The 24,743-nt window shown below is 48.9% G+C and overlaps 1 protein-coding gene across 3 annotated transcripts in view; it reads left to right on the top strand.

Annotated features, from left to right (window-relative positions):
* Window positions 1-614: 614 nt before the first annotated feature.
* Window positions 615-24,743, top strand: part of slc30a4 (solute carrier family 30 member 4) — a 34,064-nt gene continuing 9,935 nt past the window's right edge. Inside the window, exons 1-5 of one of the 3 annotated variants that reach the window (XM_059639222.1) lie at window positions 615-680; window positions 7,207-7,653; window positions 10,588-10,734; window positions 15,451-15,604; window positions 22,439-22,646. In XM_059639222.1, the coding sequence (XP_059495205.1) occupies window positions 7,278-7,653; window positions 10,588-10,734; window positions 15,451-15,604; window positions 22,439-22,646 (885 nt within the window). In that variant the 5' untranslated portion in view covers window positions 615-680; window positions 7,207-7,277. The other 2 variants (XM_059639221.1, XM_059639223.1) reach the window with 2 other exon arrangements.

The raw sequence follows: 24,743 nt of genomic DNA on the forward strand, positions 1-24,743 counted from the left end.
CTGCAGTCCCATGCTGATTACTGAGGCACGCAACTAGCCAACTAGAAATTCAATAATTTGTCCCCACTCTTTGCTTTCTGTTAGTTAAACAATCCTCGATCCGTGCTAATACATTACTCATAACGCTGTGCACCTTTATTTTACGCAGCAGCCTTTTTTGTGGCACATTGTCAAATGTTTTTTGGAAATCCAGATACACCACATCGAACAGTTCCTCTGCGCTCATATTGCAGTCAAAAAATTTAGAACCTGATGGCTTTGTGCAAGTGAATTTTATTCAGAATGAACCTATTCCCACTGAAAGTGGGAACAATGTCAGTGGTTTATTCTGGATTCGTTTTCCCCCAAGTTTTGGAAATAATAATTTGTTTAGTATCTAGATTAGTTGAAATAAAAGCAGTCCTCGCAAAAGGCGTCTGAATGAGACGAAAGGGGCAAAATAAATTCAAAACTTCATATTGAAAAACATTTTAAATTTAGGAAACACCCAAATCTCTAGGAGCTGTCAAAACTTGGACTCTGAGTCAGGATTTGCTGCTTCTGGAACCAATCATTCGTGACCTGGTGATGATTGGCTATTGATGATCCAATTAGAAATGCGTTGAGCTGTGATTGGCTGTTAGTTCCTCCAGCTGTCTGAATCTGGTCTCTGATCCTTGGAATCGCCTGAAGGCCCAGAGGTGATGGTGGGGGTTGGGGACAGTGCGACCCCTGCGGTGATTTCGGGATCAAGAGAAATCTCTGCAGTGATCGGGGATCCTTGCGGATACCTCGGGGGCGGAGGGGGCATCCCTGGATTGATCCAGGGATTCGGGGTTGATCCCTGCCGTGATCCCGCGTCGAGGCTTGTGTGGATCCCTGTAGTGTTCCCAAGAGCGGCTGTTGGGTGGATTCGAGCTGTGATCGCAGGGTCGGGAGTTTGTGGATCCTGACAGTGATTGGGGTTGAGGGGATGGTGTTTGGGTGGATTTGGGATCCCAGGTCCGGGGGGGATGTTAGGGGTTAGTAGGGTTGGGGAAGGGTTTGGTGGGTGGATCTGCGATCCCGGTTCGGAAGGGTTAGGGGGTAGTAGAGTTGGGGGGGCGGTTAGGGGGTAGTAGACTTGGGGGGGGGGTGGTTGGGGGGTGGATCTGCGATCCCGGTCCGGGGGTGGGGTTAGGGGGTAGTGGAGTTGGGGTGGATCTGTGATCCCGGTCCGGTGGTGGGGTTAGGGGGTAGTAGAATGGGGGGGTGTTGGTGGGTGGATCTGCGATCTCGGTCCGGGGATGGGGTTAGGGGGTAGTAGAGTTGGGGGGGTTAGGGGGTAGTAGAGTTGGGGGTTTAGGGGGTAGTAGAGTTGGGGGGGGTTTAGGGGGTAGTAGAGTTGGGGGGTTTAGGGGGTAGTAGAGTGGGGGGTTTAGGGGGTAGTAGAGTTGGGGGGATTTAGGGGGTAGTAGAGTTGGGGGTTTAGGGGGTAGTAGAGTTGGGGGGGTTTAGGGGGTAGTAGAGTGGGGGGGGTTTAGGGGGTAGTAGAGTTGGGGGTTTAGGGGGTAGTAGAGTCGGGGGGGTTTAGGGGGTAGTAGAGTTGGGGGGGTTTAGGGGGTAGTAGAGTGGGGGGGGTTTAGGGGGTAGTAGAGTTGGGGGTTTAGGGGGTAGTAGAGTTGGGGGGGTTTAGGGGGTAGTAGAGTTGGGAGTGTTTAGGGGGTAGTAGAGTTGGGGGGGTTTAGGGGGTAGTAGAGTTGGGGGTGTTTAGGGGGTAGTAGAGTTGGGCATTTAGGGGGTAGTAGAGTTGGGGGGGCTTAGGGGGTAGTAGAGTTGGGGGGGTTTAGGGGGTAGTAGAGTTGGGGGGGGTTTAGGGGGTAGTAGAGTTGGGGGTTTAGGGGGTAGTAGAGTTGGGGGGTTTAGGGGGTAGTAGAGTGGGGGGGTTTAGGGGGTAGTAGAGTGGGGGGTTTAGGGAGTAGTAGAGTTGGGGGGGTTTAGGGGGTAGTAGAGTTGGGGGTTTAGGGGTAGTAGAGTGGGGGGGTTTAGGGGGTAGTAGAGTTGGGGGTGTTTAGGGGGTAGTAGAGTTGAGGGGGTTTATGGGGTAGTAGAGTTGGGGGTTTAGGGGGTAGTAGATTTGGGGGGGTTTAGGGGGTAGTAGAATTGGGGGGGTTTAGGGGGTAGTAGAGTTGGAGGGTTTAGGGGGTAGTAGAGTGGGGGGTTTAGGGGGTAGTAGAGTGGGGGGTTTAGGGGGTAGTAGAGTTGGGGGTGTTTAGGGGGTAGTAGAGTTGAGGGGGTTTATGGGGTAGTAGAGTTGGGGGTTTAGGGGGTAGTAGATTTGGGGGGGTTTAGGGGGTAGTAGAATTGGGGGGGTTTAGGGGGTAGTAGAGTTGGGGGGTTTAGGGGGTAGTAGAGTGGGGGGTTTAGGGGGTAGTAGAGTTGGGGGGTTTAGGGGGTAGTAGAGTGGGGGGTTTAGGGGGTAGTAGAGTTCGGGATGTTTAGGGGGGAGTAGAGTTGGGCGTTTAGGGGGTAGTAGAGTTGGGGGGGTTTAGGGGGTAGTGGAGTTGGGGGGGTTTAGGGGGTAGTAGAGTTGGGGGTTTAGGGGATAGTAGAGTTGGGGGGGTTTAGGGGGTAGTAGAGTTGGGGGTTTAGGGGGTAGTAGAGTTGGGGGTTTAGGGGGTCGTAGAGTTGGGGGGGTTTAGGGGGTAGTAGAGTTGGGGGGTTTAGGGGTAGTAGAGTGGGGGGTTTAGGGGGTAGTAGAGTTGGGGGTGTTTAGGGGGTAGTAGAGTTGGGGGTTTAGGGGGTAGTAGAGTTGGGGGGGTTTAGGGGGTAGTAGAGTGGGGGGTTTAGGGGGTAGTAGAGTTGGGGGGGTTTAGAGGGTAGTAGAGTTGGGGGTTTAGGGGGTAGTAGAGTTGGGGGGTTTAGGGGGTAGTAGAGTTGGGGGGGTTTAGGGGGTAGTAGAGTGGGGGGTTTAGGGGGTAGTAGAGTTGGGGGTTTAGGGGGTAGTAGAGTTGGGGGTTTAGGGGGTCGTAGAGTTGGGGGGGTTTAGGGGGTAGTAGAGTTGGGGGGTTTAGGGGTAGTAGAGTGGGGGGTTTAGGGGGTAGTAGAGTTGGGGGGGTTTAGGGGGTAGTAGAGTGGGGGGTTTAGGGGGTAGTAGAGTTGGGGGGGTTTAGAGGCTAGTAGAGTTGGGGGTTTAGGGGGTAGTAGAGTTGGGGGGTTTAGGGGGTAGTAGAGTTGGGGGGGTTTAGGGGGTAGTAGAGTGGGGGGTTTAGGGGGTAGTAGAGTTGGGGGGGTTTAGAGGCTAGTAGAGTTGGGGGTTTAGGGGGTAGTAGAGTTTGGGGTTTAGGGGGTAGTAGAGTTGGGGGGGTTTAGGGGGCAGTAGAGTTGGGGGTTTAGGGGGTAGTAGAGTTGGGGGTTTAGGGGGTAGTAGAGTTGGGGGTTTAGGGGGTCGTAGAGTTGGGGGGGTTTAGGGGGTAGTAGAGTTGGGGGTGTTTAGGGGGTAGTAGAGTTGGGGGTGTTTAGGGGGTAGTAGAGTTGGGGGTTTAGGGGGTAGTAGAGTTGGGGGGGTTTAGGGGGTAGTAGAGTTGGGGGTTTAGGGGGTAGTAGAGTTGGGGGTTTAGGGGGTAGTAGAGTTGGGGGTTTAGGGGGTCGTAGAGTTGGGGGTTTAGGGGGTCGTAGAGTTGGGGGTGTTTAGGGGGTAGTAGAGTGGGGGGTTTAGGGGGTAGTAGAGTTGGGGGTGTTTAGGGGGTAGTAGAGTTGGGGGTTTAGGGGGTAGTAGAGTTGGGGGGGTTTAGGGGGTAGTAGAGTTGGGGGTTTAGGGGGTAGTAGAGTTGGGGGGTTTAGGGGGTAGTAGAGTTGGGGGGGTTTAGGGGGTAGTAGAGTGGGGGGTTTAGGGGGTAGTAGAGTTGGGGGGGTTTAGGGGGCAGTAGAGTTGGGGGTTTAGGGGGTAGTAGAGTTGGGGGTTTAGGGGGTAGTAGAGTTGGGGGTTTAGGGGGTCGTAGAGTTGGGGGGGTTTAGGGGGTAGTAGAGTTGGGGGGTTTAGGGGTAGTAGAGTGGGGGGTTTAGGGGGTAGTAGAGTTGGGGGGGTTTAGGGGGTAGTAGAGTGGGGGGTTTAGGGGGTAGTAGAGTTGGGGGGGTTTAGAGGGTAGTAGAGTTGGGGGTTTAGGGGGTAGTAGAGTTGGGGGGTTTAGGGGGTAGTAGAGTTGGGGGGGTTTAGGGGGTAGTAGAGTGGGGGGTTTAGGGGGTAGTAGAGTTGGGGGGGTTTAGAGGGTAGTAGAGTTGGGGGTTTAGGGGGTAGTAGAGTTTGGGGTTTAGGGGGTAGTAGAGTTGGGGGGGTTTAGGGGGCAGTAGAGTTGGGGGTTTAGGGGGTAGTAGAGTTGGGGGTTTAGGGGGTAGTAGAGTTGGGGGTTTAGGGGGTCGTAGAGTTGGGGGGGTTTAGGGGGTAGTAGAGTTGGGGGGTTTAGGGGTAGTAGAGTGGGGGGTTTAGGGGGTAGTAGAGTTGGGGGTGTTTAGGGGGTAGTAGAGTTGGGGGTTTAGGGGGTAGTAGAGTTGGGGGGGTTTAGGGGGTAGTAGAGTGGGGGGTTTAGGGGGTAGTAGAGTTGGGGGGGTTTAGAGGGTAGTAGAGTTGGGGGTTTAGGGGGTAGTAGAGTTGGGGGGTTTAGGGGGTAGTAGAGTTGGGGGGGTTTAGGGGGTAGTAGAGTGGGGGGTTTAGGGGGTAGTAGAGTTGGGGGGGTTTAGAGGGTAGTAGAGTTGGGGGTTTAGGGGGTAGTAGAGTTTGGGGTTTAGGGGGTAGTAGAGTTGGGGGGGTTTAGGGGGCAGTAGAGTTGGGGGTTTAGGGGGTAGTAGAGTTGGGGGGGTTTAGGGGGTAGTAGAGTTGGGGGTTTAGGGGGTAGTAGAGTTGGGGGGGTTTAGGGGGTAGTAGAGTTGGGGGGTTTAGGGGGTAGTAGAGTTGGGGGGGTTTAGGGGGTAGTAGAGTTGGGGGGGTTTAGGGGGTAGTAGAGTTGGGGGTTTAGGGGGTAGTAGAGTTGGGGGGGTTTGGGGGTAGTAGAGTTGGGGGGGTTTAGGGGGTAGTAGAGTTGGGGGGGTTTAGGGGGTACTGGAGTTGGGGGTTTAGGGGGTAGTAGATTTGGGGGGGTTTAGGGGGTAGTAGAGTTGGGGGGGTTTAGGGGGTAGTAGAGTTGGGCGTTCAGCGGGTAGTAGAGTTGGGGGGGTTTAGGGGGTAGTAGAGTTGGGGGGGTTTAGGGGGTAGTAGAGTTGGGGGGGTTTAGGGGGTACTGGAGTTGGGGGTTTAGGGGGTAGTAGATTTGGGGGGGTTTAGGGGGTAGTAGAGTTGGGGGGGTTTAGGGGGTAGTAGAGTTGGGCGTTCAGCGGGTAGTAGAGTTGGGGGTGTTTAGGGGGTAGTAGAGTTGGGGGGGTTTAGGGGGTAGTAGAGTTGGGGGTTTAGGGGGTAGTAGAGTTGGGGGGTTTAGGGGGTAGTAGAGTGGGGGGGGTTTAGGGGGTAGTAGAGTTGGGGGGGTTTAGGGGGTAGTAGAGTTGGGGTGTTTAGGGGGTAGTAGAGTGGGGGGTTTAGGGGGTAGTAGAGTTGGGGGGGTTTAGGGGCTAGTAGAGTTGGGGGTTTAGGGGGTAGTAGAGTTGGGGGGGTTTAGGGGGTAGTAGAGTTGGGGGTTTTGGGGGTAGTAGAGTTGGGGGGGTTTAGGGGGTAGTAGAGTTGGGGGGGTTTAGGGGGTAGTAGAGTGGGGGGGGTTAGGGGGTAGTAGAGTTGGGAGTGTTTAGGGGGTAGTAGAGTTGGGGGTGTTTAGGGGGTAGTAGAGTTGGGGGGGTTTAGGGGGTAGTAGAGTTGGGGGTTTTGGGGTTAGTAGAGTTGGGGGGGTTTAGGGGGTAGTAGAGTTGGGGGGGTTTAGGGGGTAGTAGAGTGGGGGGGGTTAGGGGGTAGTAGAGTTGGGAGTGTTTAGGGGGTAGTAGAGTTGGGGGTGTTTAGGGGGTAGTAGAGTTGGGGGGGTTTAGGGGGTAGTAGAGTTGGGGGGGTTTAGGGGGTAGTAGAGTTGGAGGTTTAGGGGGTAGTAGAGTTGGGGGTGTTTAGGGGGTAGTAGAGTTGGGGGGGTTTAGGGGGTAGTAGAGTTGGGGGGGGTTTAGGGGGTAGTCGAGTTGGGGGGTTTAGGGGGTAGTAGAGTTGGGGGGGTTTAGGGGGTAGTAGAGTTGGGGGTTTAGGGGGTAGTAGAGTTGGGGGGGTTTAGGGGGTAGTAGAGTTGGGAGTATTTAGGGGGTAGTAGAGTTGGGGGGGTTTAGGGGGTAGTAGACTTGGGGGTGTTTAGGGGGTAGTAGAGTTGGGGGGGTTTAGGGAGTAGTAGAGTTGGGGGTTTAGGGGGTAGTAGAGTTGGGGGTGTTTAGGGGGTAGTAGAGTTGGGCGTTTAGGGGGTAGTAGAGTTGGGGGGGTTTAGGGGGTAGTAGAGTTGGGGGGGTTTAGGGGGTAGTAGAGTTGGGGGGGTTTAGGGGGTAGTAGAGTGGGGGGGGTTAGGGGGTAGTAGTGTTGGGAGTGTTTAGGGGGTAGTAGAGTTGGGGGTGTTTAGGGGGTAGTAGAGTTGGGGGGGTTTATGGGGTAGTAGAGTTGGGGGTTCAGGGGGTAGTAGATTTGGGGGGGTTTAGGGGGTAGTAGAGTTGGGGGTTTAGGGGGTAGTAGAGTTGGGGGGGTTTAGGGGGTAGTAGAGTTGGGGGTTTAGGGGGTAGTAGAGTTGGGGGGGTTTAGGGGGTAGTAGAGTGGGGGGGTTAGGGGGTAGCAGAGTTGGGGGTGTTTAGGGGCTAGTAGAGTTGGGGGTTTAGGGGGTAGTAGAGTTGGGGGGGTTTAGGGGGTAGTAGAGTTGGGAGTGTTTAGGGGATAGTAGAGTTGGGGGTTTATGTGGCAGTAGAGTTGGGGGGGGTTAGGGGGTAGTAGAGTGGGGGGTTTAGGGGGTAGTAGCGTTGGGGGGGTTTAGGGGGTAGTAGAGTTGGGGGTGTTTAGGGGGTAGTAGAGTTGGGGGGGTTTAGGGGGTAGTAGAGTGGGGGGTGTTTAGGGGATAGTAGAGTTGGGGGTTTAGGGGGTAGTAGAGTGGGGGGTTTAGGGGGTAGTAGAGTTTGGGGGGTTTAGGGGGTCGTAGAGTTGGGGGTTTAGGGGGTAGTAGAGTTGGGGGTTTAGGGGGTAGTAGATTGGGGGGGGGTTAGGGGGCCGGTGTGGTGCTGCTCACTGAAGCCGGTTAACGTGTGGCTATGTTCCAGGAGCAGACGGAGCCGCGGCTGAAGATGCCGCTTCGCCGCTGATTGTCCCGGTCCCTGTCCCGGACAGTGCCATGGCCCGACCCCCGTGGAGATGCTTCAGCTCCTTCCTGCGGGAAGAACGTGCCTCCTCCGTGGATACCGCAGGCCTGGCTCTCCCCGAGGCCATCGGCGAGGAAGATGAAGACGAGCTGCCAGCTCTGAGTGGTGCCAACCAACTGCGGATGGTGCTCCAGGACGAGGCGGCGATTTGTAATGGAGCCGGGGCCGATTCTAACCCCGAGCCGGGAGCGGGGCTCCCGGAGGAACTCCCGCCGGACACGGCAGCTAACGAGCAGACATGCCATCGCTGCAGCAAGACTTCCGAATCGGTTCGCCAAAAGACAGTGAGGAGAAAGTTGTGGATCGCGATGACTCTGTATAGTGTGTTTACTGCTGGGGAATTCATAGGTAGGTACTGTACTCCCGGAGTCAAACAAATGCAGGAGCATGTATATCACTGGGTAGTAATTGTCAGGGAGAGGAGTCGGCTTACGGAGCTGGAGTGGAAAAGGGGTTCAAATATCTTACATTTCACCTTTTTATATTTAACAGTTTTATTTTAATCAGGTGAAGAATACGACATGAAGGATTTTGCGAAGAGAATTCCAAAAGGTGTATGTGGCTCACAGCTTCTGTACAGTGAATAGGGTCAAGGAAATGTCAGAGAATTTGGTTCAGAAATCAAACTGGCACTTTGGAGGCAATTTCAGAAATGCAACAAGAAGTTGGAAACAAGAAATGGCCAAACAACTAAATACATACTTCACAAGTGAAGTCACAAATGGCCCAAAAGTGTTGGGGAACATAGTGAGAGGTACAAACAAAAGGAAATCAGTATTAGCAGGGAAACAGTGTTGGGGAAATTGATTGGATTGAAGGTCTATAAATCCACATGGTCCAATAATCTACATCCCACTGTCCTTAAGGGTTGGTCCTACAAATAGTTGATACATTTGTGGTCATCTTCAAGATTCAATAGACTCAGGGATAGCTACCACAAGATTGGAGCAGAACCAATGTAACACCGCTATTTAAGAAGGGAGGCAGAGAGAAAACCAGGAATTATAGACCAGGCAGCTTGATGTTGGCAGTGAGGAAAATGTCAAGAGTCCAAGATAAAAGATTCAATAGCTGTGCCTTTGGAAAAGAGTGAGAGGATCAGATGGAATCAGCATAGATTTACAAAATGGAAATCATGCTTGACAAACCTACTGAAATTCTTGTAGAGGTGGTGAAGGACAGCCAGCGGATGTCGTTTATATGGGCTTTCAGAAGGCTTTTGTTACAGTCACACATAAAAGGTGAATGTGCAAAATTAAGCATGTGGGATTGGGGGAAATGGACTGACGTGAAAAGACACTGGCTGCCAGAAAGGAGGCAAGAAGTGGGATCTTTTTCTGAGCAGCAGCCAATGATTATGGGATGCTGCATGGATCAGGGTTCGGACCCCAGCTATTCACTAGAGGTTAGTGATTTGGATAAGGTGACTAAAGGTAATATTTTCAAGTTTGCAGATGACACAAAGCTGGGTGGGAAGGTGAGCTGTGGGAGGGATGTAGAGATGCTTCTGTGTAATTTGGATAAGTTTGATGAATGAACAAATACATGGCAGATGAAATATAACATGGATAAATATGAGGTTATCCATTCGGGAACAAGAGCAGGAAGGCAGACTTTTATCTGAATGGCTATAGATTGGGAAAGGCAAAGGTGCAACAAGACCCAGACGTCCTTGTGCACAGTCACTGACAGTAAACATACAGGTGCAGCAGGCAGTGAAGAAGGCAAATGGTATGTTAAGCTTTGAAGTAAGACTTACTCATCTCTAATTGATTGGCATTTCCTTTGTGCTCCTTGTAAACAATGGAACTACATTTGCATTCCTCCAGTCCTCTGGCACCTCACCCATGTCTCAAAATAGATTGGAAAATAATCCTCAGAGTATGTGCTATTCCTCCCTGACCTCCTTCAACATCCTTGGGAACAATTCATCTGGCTCTGGAGACTTATCCACTGCAAAGGATTCCATCTCTTCCAACGCTTCCTCTCTCGTTATGATTATTTTGTCGAATATTTCATTCTACTCTTTCTTAGATTACTATATCCAAATCATCCCTTTCCTTAGTGAAAATGGAGACAAACATGTCATTTAAAATTCTTCCCATATCTTCTGTGTCTTCAAACAAGTTCCCTTCTTCATCTCTGAAAGGGCCCAAATTTTTCTTAACTCAACTTTTGCTCTTTATATACTGGTAAAACACCTTTGCATTTTCCTTTATCCTGCTTGCTAATATTTTTTCATGTCCTGTTGTTGATTTCCTTATTTCTTTTCTCACTTGATCCCTGTACTTTCTATACTCCTCTAAGCTGTCTACAGTGTTGAATTTTTTTGTGGCTAGCATGAGCTTTCCTTTTGTGTTTTTGTGGGAACAAAGCATGAAAGGGCACTAAGTTAGATGATCAACCATGATCATATTGAGTGGGAGAGCAGGCTCAGTGGGCTGAATGACCTACTCCTGCTGCTAAGTTCCATGTTTCTAAATACTTTGACTTTACTGTAACATGGGAACCCTGCAAAGCAGCGCAATAAGGAGGGTTATACTTACTGAGTTGGAGATTATGAATAGGGAGGTTGGAGAGTTTTTGTGATGATGGGGAGTGAGGTTTAGACAGTATATTAGTGGCCAAGGGCCCTGGAAAATCTACACTATTCAGCAGCAGCATGGGGGATGGAACTGCATGTGCGGGGTGGGGGGAAGAATGCAGGTAATGATTAGTAACACTTTCAATGAGTTTTAACTAATTTTTATCTGTAACATTGCGATTTTCAATTGTTCTATGAGAACATAAGAAATAGATTATGTTGCAAGAGCTGATTTTTACAAAAACAGATATACTGAGTGTTTTTTAGAATTTTTAAATTATTGGGAATATAATTGTGAATTCAAAATTTATTCATTAAATTATCAGTGTTAGTTTTTTTATTGTTTTATGTTCTCCACAGACCTGCTGAGTTTCTCCAGCAATTTCAGTTTCTTTTACTCTGAGATGTTGATTCCTGACATCTGGAGTTATGATGTGTGGGAAAGTGTTGTGTGGTGGGGGTGGTTGGGTCGGGAGGGGAGGACGTTGGAGGAAGGGAAAGCATCAAAGGAAGTTCCAGTATCTGACAAGGAAGGACATCTCACCCAAACCTGTTCCCTCACCTGTTGATTGCCCTGTCATCCCTACGAGATACTAATTCTTCAAGCTTCCCGCCCAAAGCTGGTGATATCTGCACTCCTGGATAGGTCCAGTCTGGATTTACTCTGTCTAAATATTTCTTTCTTTGGTGTACTCTAGGGGGATATCTCTCCAATAGCTTGGCAGTTATGACTGATGCAGTTCACATGCTGGCTGATGTCCTTGGGATTGCTGCTTCCTTGGTTGCACTGTTTCTCGCTGCGAAGCCTCCAAGCAGCAGGTTTACCTTTGGTTTGCATCGGTTTGGTACGTGAACTGAGCTTGTCCTTTCTCTCGAGGACACTGCTTTATTGTGATTGCTCATTCAGGGATTTTTTAAAAGGGTTCAATCCCTAGTAAGGTTTGATGGGTTAGAAAGCCAAAAGTGTTCTTTGTTTCTGAAGAAGGGTCTCGACCCGAAACGTCAGCTTTCCTGCTCCTCTGATGCTGCCTGGCCTGCTGTGTTCATCCAGCTCCACACCTTGTTATCTCAGATTCTCCAGCATCTGCAGTTCCTACCATGATAATAAAATGTGAGGCTGGATGAACACAGCAGGCCAAGCAGCATCTCAGGAGCACAAAAGCTGACGTTTCGGGCCTAGACCCTTCATCAGAGAGGGGGATGGGGTGAGGGTTCTGGAATAAATAGGGAGAGAGCGGGAGGCGGACCGAAGATGGAGAGAAAAGAAGATAGGTGGAGAGAGTATAGGTGGGGAGGTAGGGAGGGGATAGGTCAGTCCAGGGAAGACGGACAGGTCAAGGAGGTGGGATGAGGTTAGTAGGTAGATGGGGGTGCGGCTTGCGGTGGGAGGAAGGGATGGGTGAGAGGAAGAACAGGTTAGGGAGGCAGAGACAGGTTGGAGTGGTTTTGGGATGCAGTGGGTGGAGCGGAAGAGCTGGTCTGGTTGTGTGGTGCAGTGGTGGGAGGGGACGAACTGGGCTGGTTTAGGGATGCGGTGGGGGAAGGGGAGATTTTGAAACTGGTGAAGTCCACAAGTGGACTGTTGTAAATAACTGCACTTCCCAGTCGCGAACCATTTTAACTCCCCTTCCCATTCCTTAGACGACATGTCCATCCTGGGCCTCCTGCAGTGCCACAATGATGCCACCCGAAGGTTGCAGGAACAGCAACTCATATTCCGCTTGGGAACCCTGCAGCCCAATGGTATCAATGTGGACTTCACCAGCTTCAAAATCTCCCCTTCCCCCACCGCATCCCAAAACCAGCCCAGCTCATTGCCACCTGCCTAACCTGTTCTTCCTCTCACCTATCACCTCCTCCCACTTCAAGCCACACCTCCATTTCCTACCTACTAACTCATCCCGCCCCCCCCTCCTTGACCTGTCTGTCCTCCCCGGACTGACCTATCCCCTCCCTACCTCCCCACCCATACTGTCCTCTGCACTTATCTTCTCCTCTACCTATCTTTGGTCCGCCTCCCCCTCTCTCCCTATTTATTCCAGAGCCCTCACCCCATCCCCCTCTCTGATGAAGGGTCTAGGCCCGAAACGTCAGTTTTTGTGCTCCTGAGGTGCTGCTTGGCCTGCTGTGTTCATCCAGCTCCACACCTTGTTATCTTGGATTCTCCAGCATCTGCAGTTCCCATTATCTCTGATCACATATTGGACCAAGTGTTTTGTCACCTGTCCCTTTGTTTACAGTCTTGTGAAATAATTACTAATAGGTCAATAAGATGGGAAAAATTAGAGTACAAGAGAAAGATTGCCAAAAGTATAAAAACAGATATAAAATGTTTCTTCAGGTATTTAAAAAAGAGTCATCAAAGTGTCTGTCCTATAGAAAATGAGTCAGAGAATCAGCAACGGTAGACAAACTGAATGGAGACTTTGCATTAGTCTTCACTAGAGAGGATACAAGTAGCATGCCAGAAATAGCTGAGAATGAGGAACTGAAAGGGAGGAAAGACATCAATAACGTTACAGTTACGAGGGAGGTAGTACTGAGTAAATTACTGGGAATGCAAGTTGAGAAATTCCCAGGTCCCGACAGATTTCATTCCAGGGTCTTAAAAGTAGTGAGATTGTTGATGCATTGGTTTTAATTTTCCAAAATTCAATAGATTCAGGGAAAACCCCTTCAGATTGGAAATAGCCAATATAAACCCTTTATTCAAAAGGTGGGTGGGGGAACGGATACAGGCAGGCAGGAAACTATACATCTGATAGCTTTACATTTGTTACAGGGAAAACTTTACAAACTGTTATAAAAATGCTTTAACAAGGCACTGTGATAAATTCAAGATAATCGGACAGTGCCAACATGGTTTTGTCAAGGGGAAATCATATATATCTAATTTATTGGAGTTCTTTGAAGAAGTAGCTTATGCTGTAGATAGAAGGGAACCAGTGGATGTCTTATACTTAGATTTCCAGAAGGCCACTGATGGTGCAACATCAGCGTCTGTTGGGGAAAATAAAAGCTCATGATGCTGGAGGTACTATGTTGGATAGAAGATCGGCTAGCCAATAGGAAGCAGAATGCAGGAATAAATGCATCTTTTTTAGTCTGGAAGGATATCACGAGTGATATGCCCTAGGGGTTGGTGCTGGGTCCTCAACTCATTACAATTTATTTGGATGAAGGGGCCAGAGGTATGGGAATTAAATTTACTGATGACAGTAAGGTAGGAGGGAAAGTCAGTTGTGAAGAATACAAAGGGATATTGATAGATTACGTGATTGGGAAAGTATCTGACCCATGTAGTATTGTGTGACAAAGTGGGAAATTTTCCATTTTGGTGTTTAATGTAATAAAGAGGCATATTATTGAGATGGTGAGGTGATGCAGAGTTCTGAGATGCAGTGAGACCTGGGTGTCCAAATGTTTGAATTACAAAAGATTCTTGTGCAGGTAATCGGAAAGCTGCTGGAATGTTATGTTTCATTGCTGGGGGAATTGAATGTAAGATTAGGGAGGTTATGCTTCAGTTATACAGGGCATTGATGAAACCACATCTGGAGCACTGTACTGGTCACTATACTTACAGAAGGAGGTTATGGTATTGGAAGCAGTTCAGAAGAGGTTTACTAGGCTAATATCTGGAATAAATAGATTACCTTGAGGAAAGGCTGGACAGACTAGGCCTGTATCCTCTGGTGTTTAGAAGGGAACAGGTGACTTAATTGAAACATGAAAGTTCCTGAAGGGGCCTGACCAGGTAGATGTGAAAAATGTGTTTCTTCTCATGGGAGAATCCAGGACTGGGGTCATATCTTAAAAATAAGTGTTTGACCATTTGAGACAGCTGAGAATTTCTTTTTTCCTCACAGAGATTGAGAGTCTTTGGAATTTCCTTAATCAAAAGGTAATAGATACAGAATCTTTAACTATTTTTAAGGCTTAGGTAGATAGATTCTTGATTTCCCAGGGGGCAAACTTATCAGGAATTTGCAGGATTGCAGAATTGAGCTTAAAATTAGATCAGCCACAATATTATTGAATGGTTGAGCAGGTTTGAAGGGCTCTGTGGCTGATTCATCACCATCCCATGACTGGACGTGCTCCTGTGTAAATGATCCTGGGATGTTTGAATGGGAGCCGCGGACCCCAGAATATTGAATTATGGGGATATTAAATTTGTGAAATGTTCCCAAATTCTCTTCACAACATAGCCATAATTTGAACTATGAGAATGTTTAACAACAAAAAGAAAGTTGCTGGAAAAGCCCAGCAGCTCTGGGAGCATCTGTGAAGGGAAAAGCAGAGTTAATGTTTTGGGTCCAGTGACCCTTACACAGAACTGGAGTGAGAGTTCTGAGGAAGGGTCACCGGATCTGAAACATTAACTCTGTTTTCTCCTTCACAGATGCTGCCAGACCTGCTGGGTTTTTCCAGCAACTTTCTTTTTGTTCCTGATTTACAGTATCCGCTGTTCTTTCAGTTTTTATGAGAAAGCTTAGTCTAAAATCCTGCATTTTCAAGGTTTACCTTTATTAAAGGTTAGAACTGAGTAACTTTGGGAAACAGTTTGTTCTTTCAAAGATTCACACAGGTGCAGTGGGTTGAATGTGGTAGGTTTTTTTATACTGGATCATCCTATGACTATTCGGTTCATGCTGCACCCATTAGTCATGGCTATGTGGCTAGGTTTTCTGAAGAGGAGTTAACGTGACAGTAAGGGAACTGAAAATCATTATGGAACCACATTCTGTGATAAGTTGAGTCAGCAAAGAATCTTTGTGTGAACTTTGTATCATGCACTGGCAAAAGAGAGACAATAATCATAGTTCGGTTAGTCTGCACATTGAACCTTTAGCTCAATAGGAGAGAAGTTCTAACTGCAGTATGTGTTGTATTGTGCATAGAATTGAAGCACAGCACTCAGTAACTTCCATCCAGTACACAGTACAATTTCTCCAAAACCTTAGGGGAGGGTTTGCTGTTCATGCATAAAAAGACACACGGTTGTGCAAGGATCAACCTAGTGCCAAAAATTGGCAACACACTTTGTGTTTTTAGACTATGCAATGTCATTTTGATTAGGTGATTTCTTCAGCTTCCCACACTCAAGGGCTAGGATACATCCATTCAAATTCCCAGGACCCAGACTCTGTGATCTTTAACTCTCATTCTGCCCTCCTTTACAATGCTCAATGTTCCTTCATCCCATCTTTCTCATTCTGTTGATTGCTTACTCCCGCTCCACAGCTGTTTCTTTGGCCCCATTTTTGATTATTGAAGTATGCTGGTCATTCTTGTATCATCTCCACTCTTTTCATAACGCAGTGCACAGCGAACTGTTGTTTGAGCTATTTGACTAAATGCTTATGGCATGACATCGAACATTAACCTTGGTTCGAGATTACTAGTCAAGTAGTGTTACCCGCGTTATGGTGCCCTCATTCTAATACTGGTGGCTATTGTGATATCTGTCACCTGTTCAATCCCAGAGTTGTGATTTGATTGTACTGTTTGGTTAATTTTGCGGAATCAATGTGGTCCTTTTGTTGTGTGTTGCGCAGAGGCCCTGGCTGCAGTGCTGAGTGTAATGCTGATCTATGCTGTGACTATTGGGCTCATCTATGAAGCAGTTCAGAGGACCATACACAAGGACTTTGAAATCCAAGCAGATGTGATGATCATCATTGCAGCAATTGGAGTTGCTGTTAACCTCATGTAAGTCAATGGTTGCTTAAGACAGCCTCAGTGTCATTTTCATGCCTTCAGGATGTGCTGTGCGGTGCAAATATATTAATGTGCGATGCAGAGTAAATCTCCTTCAGATTCCCATGCCAGTTGTTTAGTTGAATTAGTTACTTGTAGCTGTTCTGTTTTCCAGGCCTGTGTGCAGTTCGGTTTTGACTGGTATGAGCTGTTCAGAAGGAAGTCATCTGGTCCATTGAAAAAAACAGAGTCAATGTTTTGGGTTAGGTGACACTTCCTCAGATAATGCTTCAGGATATGAAAAAAAGCAGATCCATTAGGGGCCCTTGATTGGTACAGTGGCACAGTTGGTAGGGTCTTTTCCTCTGAGCAGGAGACCCAGGGTTCAAGTCCCACCTGAATTCCCATCAGGCATGTCTGAACACGATGATTGAAATAACTGATGACTAACACTGCACACCAATATAATGAAGGGCATCACTAGCCACTCTCAGGAATGACAGATAACACAGTGCTAAATCCCAGCTGAAGTATAGAATAAAGTAGAACTACTGTGATGGCAGTTTATGATATAAAAAAACACAGACTGAAGAGGGGCTGTTTGGTGCTGTGGTAGTGTGCATACCTTTGGGCCAGGAGGCTCAGGGTCAAGCCCCATCTGCTCAGGAAGTATGTAATCATGGCTCTGAACAAGTTGAGTTTTAAAAAACAGCAAACCCAGGGATGGGTCTGTGAAACTGCCTGCCCCAAGTTGGAACTGGTCTAGGTGCTACATGAGGAACGCTGTATTTTGGAGTTCCTTTCCAGTTGGTTTTCCTGAGTGACGATACTGGTGACGAGCCTGAAGAAAAGTTTTAGGTGAAGAACCCGGAAAGACCACAACAAGGAAAATATTGGAAATGCTGCTGTTTGGGAAACGAGAGCCTTATGATGCAGGTGTGGAGGATTGGCCCCAAATGTCGAAAGAGTGAGCTACTTTTCTCAGGAAACTGGGATAGTTGGGAGCCACTGACAAAAAGTCATCCTCCTGACTGCTTGTGAGCCTCAACTTTCAGCAACATAAAGAGTTTATAACCTTCCTAGAAACCAGGAGTCAAACTCATTTGATGAACTGATAGATATGATAATGGAACCACTATGAGGCTAAACCGTCTGCTGTACTGTAGCATTACAGGTTTAACACAGCAAACAGACTTCTTGGGAACCAGGTACTGAAGTCTTGACAAGACTGTGGAAATTAGTGGAACACATACAGTATGGGTCAGCACTTCACGAAATGTTAAGGAATTGCTTTGTTTGTGGAATTAATAATATTGTGACCCAAAGGAACCTACTCACCAAACCAGAATCAAACCTCAAGAAAGCCATAGAACTGGCTTTTTCTGATGAAAACATAGAAACAGGGGCTTAGGAGCTTCAGGACCCATAGATGGCTACCATCCTCAGCCGTGGGTCACCCCCAAATCGCCAGAAGATAGTACTCAGGGTCCCCATTTGTTGCCAGGGAGGCGCAATTCGAGTCAAAGACCATGAGGTTCCAGAACTGGGTGGGATGTTTCTACACAATACAGTGAGGAACAGGAATGCTCAGGCTGCATGGGTGCTCATAGGGTCTATTCCAGGCAAGGCTATCAATACAAGCAAAATACATACTGCCCAGGCCCAAGAGCAAAGTCACCTCAAAACAGGTCTGTGCAAATAAATCAGCCTGAGGGTGAGGAATTGACAGCTAAGTTACATCATTGCTCCGAAAGTGGCCTCAATTAGGATACAACTCCTTCTGAAGGAGGGTCTCGACCCAAAACATCAAACTTTCCTGCTCCTCTGATGCTGCTTGGCCTGCTGTGTTCATCCAGCTTCACACTGTGTTGTCTTAGATTCCCCAGCATCGCAGTTCCTACTATCTCTGTTCAACTGAGCTTCCTGCTTAGACAGATACCCTATGCCACACAGAAAAGACATGTATGAAAGGTTGGCTGGGAGTCACATATTTTCCAAATTGAATATGAACCACACCTACCTCCAACTGGAGCTTGAGGTGTATTTCAAGAAGTATGTTACTATAAATGCTCATTGAGGACTGTATGAGTACACTTGCCTTGTCAGGTATCTTTGACTTGAGCCATCTTTCAAAGGGTGATGGAGAATATCCTCCAAGCTGTGCCCAGGGACGCAGTCTTATCTGCATGATATTCTAATTTCAGAAGTACTGCAAAGGAACATTTTGAGAGTTTGGAGGAGGTTTTTGCAGTGTTTCACTGTGTTCAACTTGTAGATAAATGGGGTAATGTTCCTCAGGTAAAGGGTTAACAAGAGTTAGCTGATGACATCATGTTGAAGAGAAGGGAAAGGCCATAAAAAGACTCCAAGAAACATGAAGCATTTTATACATCTCATAAATTACTGTGAGAAATTCAAAACCAATGTGACCCAACTGCCACTCTCCATGTCCTGCAAAAAAGGTCACAAATGGTTGTGGTAAATGCCAAAAGAAAAGACGTTTGTAAACATCAAACAACAACCACTGTCAGCAGATATAATCATTCATTATGTTCGTTGAGACCACTGATTGTAACCTATAGCACCGCCCCCAGTGGGATAGGGGTGGTACTGTCACATGTCAGGATGATAGGACAAAACATCCAATGGTGTGCACATGATGGAGGCAGAAAGGAAGCCTGCCCAGATTGAGGACAATAGACAATAGGTGCTGGAGTAGGCCATTCGGCCCTTCGAGCCAGCACCACCATTCATTATGAGGAGGAAGGTTTGCCCATAGTACACACAGTACGTCCACAGGCAACATTTCATAGTCATGGATCACAAACCTCTGGTCTTCAAGGAAGATAGCTGATTCCTCTCATCGTATCAGCTTGAATGAGCGCTGAGGGACACTGCTATCAGTTGCCGATGAATATATCTTGGAACATGGTCTAGGGAGACACGGAGCCTACATGCATGCCCTGAACTGTGTACCTTCAACCCCAGGGACAGTTGAAGTCTTATAGACTCTTAACTTTATGGATGCTGTACCATCACCTGCCAAACAAGTGCAGGCTTGGGCAGAGAAGGAGCCCGTGTTGGTGAATCCCTGTAACACTGTCCTAAATGGTGGTCCACATGGACATCCTGCCAAAGAGCTGAAACCTGATATCGCACTGTGCCGGGAGTTGGATGTAGAAGGTGGATTACCTTAGGGGCAGCCCAGGTGATTTACCCATGTTCAGGCCTGCAAACAAATCTCCAAGAATTGCTCAATGGTCACCAGGAATTTCTCAAGTGAAAATATTGCCCGGCACAGACACTGTTACTACAAACCTGGTCAGTTGGTGCAATCCAGAAGGCCCAAGTAGCAGCTTCATTGCACCTGATGGGCTGCCCAGGGAGACCTGCGAGATTCCATGGGGCCTTTAATGGGCTCCACATTCTCAATCTTTATCAATGCCGATTCAAAATGGATCAAGGCGCAAAAAATGGTGTATGCTCCCTTTTACAACACCAAAGAAAATCTCCACCAACTCCAACAGGCAATGGGACCCTATGTCCCAGTGGGCCCTTTCAGCCCTTGTGAAGACAAATGAAGTAAATTCACACGCTCAGATGGTCAGGCTGAGCTCATGGTCCGGGTATTCAACAGCAGCACGAGGAAACAAACCACAGGTGCTTTGGAAATGAAGCCAGCCTGTTTCCTCTTTAACCCTGGGACAGTGCAGCATGTGACTGCAGGAGCAGCCCTGGAGGCATAGGACAGCACCATGGCATCTGGGGTTCGGGGGTGGGGGGGGGGGGGGCTGCGGGAGCAAGTCCAAGGCAGACTTCAAACTGGAAACCCAAACAAGGGGCCAGAGGCCAGGCTGAGATTGTAAACCAGGAGATATGTTCCTGGTGATGGCTCCCCGTGGATTCCTGGCAGTTATCCTTGAAAGGATTGGGACTGGAATCACCCAGAGTTCCAACTGAACAAAAACCTCCATCAGTGGAAAATCCCGCCACCCGACCCGCAGGAACAACTGTTCCTACAGACCGGACACTCAGCCAACTCAACCCCCCAGAGCCAGTCCCCAGGAGCTAGAGCTCAGACCCAGACCTGGAGTCAGTGTTAAAGACAAAAATCAGTTCGAGGCTGTCTCTGAGGAACTGCAATGGGGCCATTGGTCAAAATGACCCAAGGAACTTTATCATCAGTGGGGGGTGGGGGTGGCACCCCTCAGCCTGGGGGGACATGTGGTGATGACCCTGACACTGCCCCGGGGTGGCGGGGGGGGGGGGGTGCCATTACCCAGTCACTGCCCCTGGGGGATTGTCATTACCCACACTGTCCCGGGCAGGTGTTATTACCCAGACACTGCCCCTGAGGGACAGTGAGAGCCTTTTTCCTCGGATGGTGACGGTGAGCACGAGGGGACATAGCTTTAAATTGAGGGGTGATAGATATAGGACAGATGTCAGGGGTAGGTTCTTTACTCAGAGGGGAGTAAGGGCATGGAATGCCCTGCCTGCAACAGTAGTAGACTCACCAACTTTAGGGGTATTTAAATGGTCATTGGATAAACATATGGATGATAATGGATTAGTGTAGTTTAGATGGGCTTCAGATTGGCTTCACAGGTTGGCACAACATCGAGGGCCGAAGGACCTGTACTGCGCTGTAATGTTCTATGTTCTATGGGGTTTTTCATCACCCACACTGCCCCGGGGGGTGTCATTACCCACACTGCCTCTAGGTAGTGTCATTACCCACACTGCCCCTGAGGGATGTCGTTACCCAGCCACTGCCCCTGGGGATGTGATTACCCACACTGCCCCGGGGGTGTCATTACCCATACTGCCCCAGGTGCACGTCATTGGCCACACTGCCCCAGGTGCATGTCATTGGCCACACTGCCCCTGGGGCATGTCATTACCCACACTGCCCCTACGGGATGTCATTACACAGTCACTGCCCCTGGGGGAGTGTCATTACCCACACTGCCCCTGAGGGGTGTCATTACTCACACTGCCCCTGGGGATGTCATTACCCACACTGCACCTGAGGGGTGTCATTACTCACACTGCCCCTGGGGATGTCATTACCCACACTGCCCCGGGGATGTGATTACCCACACTGCCTCGGGGGTCTTACTACCCACACTGTCCGTAGGGGATGTTGTTACCCACACTGCCCCTGTGGGGCTGTCATTACACAGTCACTGCCCCTGGGGGAGTGTCATTATCCTGACACTGCCTCTGGGGGTGTCATTAGCCACACTGCCCCTGGGGGTGTCATTACCCACACTGCCCCTGAGGGGATGTCATTATCCTGACACTGCCCCTGGGGAGTGGCATTACCCACACTGCCCCTAGGGGATGTCATTACCCACACTGCCCCGGGGGGTGTCATTACCCACACTGCCCTGGGGGTGTCATTACCCATACCCCCCTGGGGGAATGTCATTACCCACACTGCCCCGGGGGATATCTAACCCACACTGCCCCGGGGGGTGTCATTACCCACACTGCCCTGGGGGTGTCATTACCCATACCGCCCTGGGGGAATGTCATTACCCACACTGCCCCGGGGGGTATCTAACCCACACTGCCCCAAGTGGATGTCATTACCCACACTGCCCTGGGGGTGTCATTACCCATACTGCCCCGGGGGCATGTCATTACCCACACTGCCCCGGGGGGTGTCATTACCCACACTGCCCCTGAGGGGATATCTTTACCCACAGTGCCCCTAGGGGGTGTCATTACCCACACTGCCCCTAGGGAGTGTCATTACCCACACTGCCCCTAAGGGATGTCATTACCCACACTGCCCCTGAGGGGATGTCATTACCCACACTGCCCCAAGGGGATCTCATTATCCACACTGCCCTGGGGGTTGTCATTACCCACACTGCCCCTAGGGGATGTCATTGCCCACACTGCCCTGGGGGTGTCATTACCCACACTGCCCCGGGGAGCATCATTACCCACACTGCCCCTAGGGGATGTCATTGCCCACACTGCCCCTAGGGAGTGTCATTACCCACACTGCCCCGGGGAGCATCATTACCCACACTGCCCCAAGGGGATGTCATTGCCCACACTGCCCCTAGGGAGTGTCATTACCCACACTGCCCTGGGGAGCATCATTACCCACACTGCCCCTAGGGGATGTCATTGCCCACACTGCCCCTAGGGAGTGTCATTACCCACACTGCCCCGGGGAGCATCATTACCCACACTGCCCCAAGGGGATGTCATTGCCCACACTGCCCTGGGGGTGTCATTACCCATACTGCCCTGGGAGCAGTGTCAAAAGTAATGCAGTCCTTAAATAACAAATGGTTTGACCTGCATTTAGAGATCTGAAACGCAATTGCAATAATTAAGGCCATTTAGCTGTTTCCAGTGTCTTGTACATTTGGAAATGCTTAATAATAAACACACGTTTTAAGGGCTCAGAGTTACTGCCTGGTGTTCCTTCAATGGAGATACCTGGATTTGTTTGCACGTTTTATTAGAGGCTGTTTGGAAGCACAAGTGAGCTGTAAGAAGGTTGTGAGTTCAAACATAGACACCAGGGAAGTGTTGAGGCTAAAATGAGGTTTTGTTTTTGAGTTGAATGTTAAAGTTCCTCTGGCATCAGAAACCTGCAGGTATTGCCCAGCAAGTACCTGAGATGTGAGTGCAAACACCACCTACTTCCAAAAACTGCATGTTCTTTAATATTTCAGCCTCTGAGTGGTGTCTTACTTTTGGAGTTGTTCAGAGTTAATAAGAAAATCTGAGCCCAGCACAAATACAGTTGTTGATTGTTTTCTGCTGCTACAAGTATTTTACTATTTCTATTCTTTGTAATTTTTAATTTTTGAACAGAATGGGAGTTTTACTGAACCAGTCCAGTCACATGCATTCCCATGCTCGCTGCCAATCGGAACCTGCTGCCAGAGGAGATCAGAGGAACAACACAAATCATAGTCATAAAGCAGGCAGCCTTGCTGTTCGAGCTGCTTTCATCCATGCCCTTGGGGACCTGGTGCAGAGTATTGGTGTGCTGATGGCTGCTTACATCATCCGCTTTAAAGTATGTGTGGCTTTCAGAGGCTGAACAAAAAGAAAAATGTGCATTTCTAAATGTTTTCATCACCCCCCAATGCACTTTAATGGGTCTTTGATTATAGCCCTCATCCAAATTCCAACCTTCTCCAGGTAACCTTTGAATTCCTCATTTGTCAAGTGTGTCTAATTTTGCCTTAAACTTAATCAATGCTCTCACCCGCATCACTCACCGATGAAGAGACTTCCAAACACTTACAACCCTCTCAGGGAAAAAAAAATTCTCCTCGTCCCCCGCCTTAAATGGAGAACCCCAGATTTATAATTTCCACGCCTGAGACCTGGTCTTTCCCCAGTAGCCAGCCTGTCAGGGGTTCTATCAAATTATAGACTAGGCACAAGGGCCAAATGGCCTCTTCTTGCTCCTAATCCCTAGGTTTATGGCTCAATGGGTAAGTAGTCAGTCACAGCATCTGCTGCAGGTGTGCAACAATTCTGCCAACTATATGGATCTATCCTGTGGAGTTATTCACAAATAACATTTTTCTTGATTAATGTCACAAAGAGACAAAAATATCTCATTTAGGACCGGAAATGCATGCTTCTTAAATTGGGGTTGGAATGTCGTAATGGAGGGTTTTGCTCTGTATCTGACAGACTTACTGTACTTACATGAGCTCAACCCTGATATTTAGAGTAAACAGAGATTATGGTCTGAGAACGGGTCATTCTGCCCATACTGTTCATGTTACCCAGTGATGATAGGAACTGCAGATGCTGGACAATCCAAGATAACAAGGTGTAGAGCTGGATGAACACAGCAGGCCAAGCATCTTAGGAGCAGGAAAGCTGATGTTTCGGGCCTAGACCCTTCTTCAGGCCCGAAATGTCAGCTTTCCTGCTCCTCTGATGCTGCTTGGCCTGCTGTGTTCATCCAGTCCTATACCTTGTTATCTCATGTTACCCAGTACTGTCCAAATGAGTGAACTATCCCCATCATATTTACCTGTCTTGTTCACATATTGCTAATCCCTTTTCATTTTTCCCTTCCCTAATCTAATCTTGAATGTTGGCATGACTTCAGTAGCCTCCTACACTCTGTGTGAAGAAATTTCTCTTGGCTTATGTTCAAAGTCTATACATTTAATCTCATTGATGAGTGCAGAAGCAAAATGAGCTGGCTGCAGATGTGTATAAATCGATGAAGGTGTTAGGATAGGTTGAGAACATGGTTAATAAAACATACAGGACCCATGCTCTATGTGTAGGGGCATAGAACACTAGAGCAGGGAAGTTGTGTTGATCGTGGAGAGGCTCAGCCTCAGCTGGAGTGTTGTGCCTGGTTCCAGGCCCCACACTCAAGGGGAAATGTGAGTGGAGCGGAAGATGTTTAGAACAATGGTTTCAGGGATGAGGAACTTCACTTCTGAAGATAAATTGGAAAGACTGGGACAATCCTCCTGGAGAGAGAGAAGGAAGAATTGAAATCCAAGTGAAGCATTTAAAATCATGAAGAGGAAGGAATTTGCAAATTTGATCGTGCTCTCCTGATTCACAATCTATCCACCAGTGGGAGAAGTTTGTCTTCAGCCTTGGGGCTTTTCTTAATGAATGAAGGAATTGGATATTGCTGGTGTAAGGTGGCGAATATCAGGGTGGGGGTGGGGAATGTCAGGGTGGGGAATATCGGGTTGGGGAATGTCGGGGTGGGGGTGGGGAATGTCAGGGTGGGGAATATCGGGGTGGGGAATATCGGGGTGGGGTGGGGAATGTCGGGGTGGGGAATATTGGGGTGCGGTTGGGGAATGTTGTGGTGGGGAATATCAGGGTGGGGAATATCGGGGTGGGGGTGAGGAATGTCGGGGTGGGGAATATCGGGGTGGGGGTGGGGAAGGTCAGGGTGGGTGTGGGGAATGTCGGGGTGGAGAATATCGGGGTGGGGAATGTTGGGGTGGGGGTGGGGGTGGGGAATGTTGTGGGGAATATCAGGGTGGAGAATATCGGGGTGGGGGTGAGGAAGGTCAGGGTTGGTGTGGGGAATGTCGGGGTGGAGAATATCGGGTTGGGGAATGTCAGGGTGGGGAATATCGGGGTGGGGGTGGGGAATGTGAGGGTGGGGGTGGCG

The sequence above is a fragment of the Stegostoma tigrinum genome, chromosome 33 (genome assembly GCF_030684315.1).
Source record: "Stegostoma tigrinum isolate sSteTig4 chromosome 33, sSteTig4.hap1, whole genome shotgun sequence".
NCBI classification, from domain to species: domain Eukaryota; kingdom Metazoa; phylum Chordata; class Chondrichthyes; order Orectolobiformes; family Stegostomatidae; genus Stegostoma; species Stegostoma tigrinum.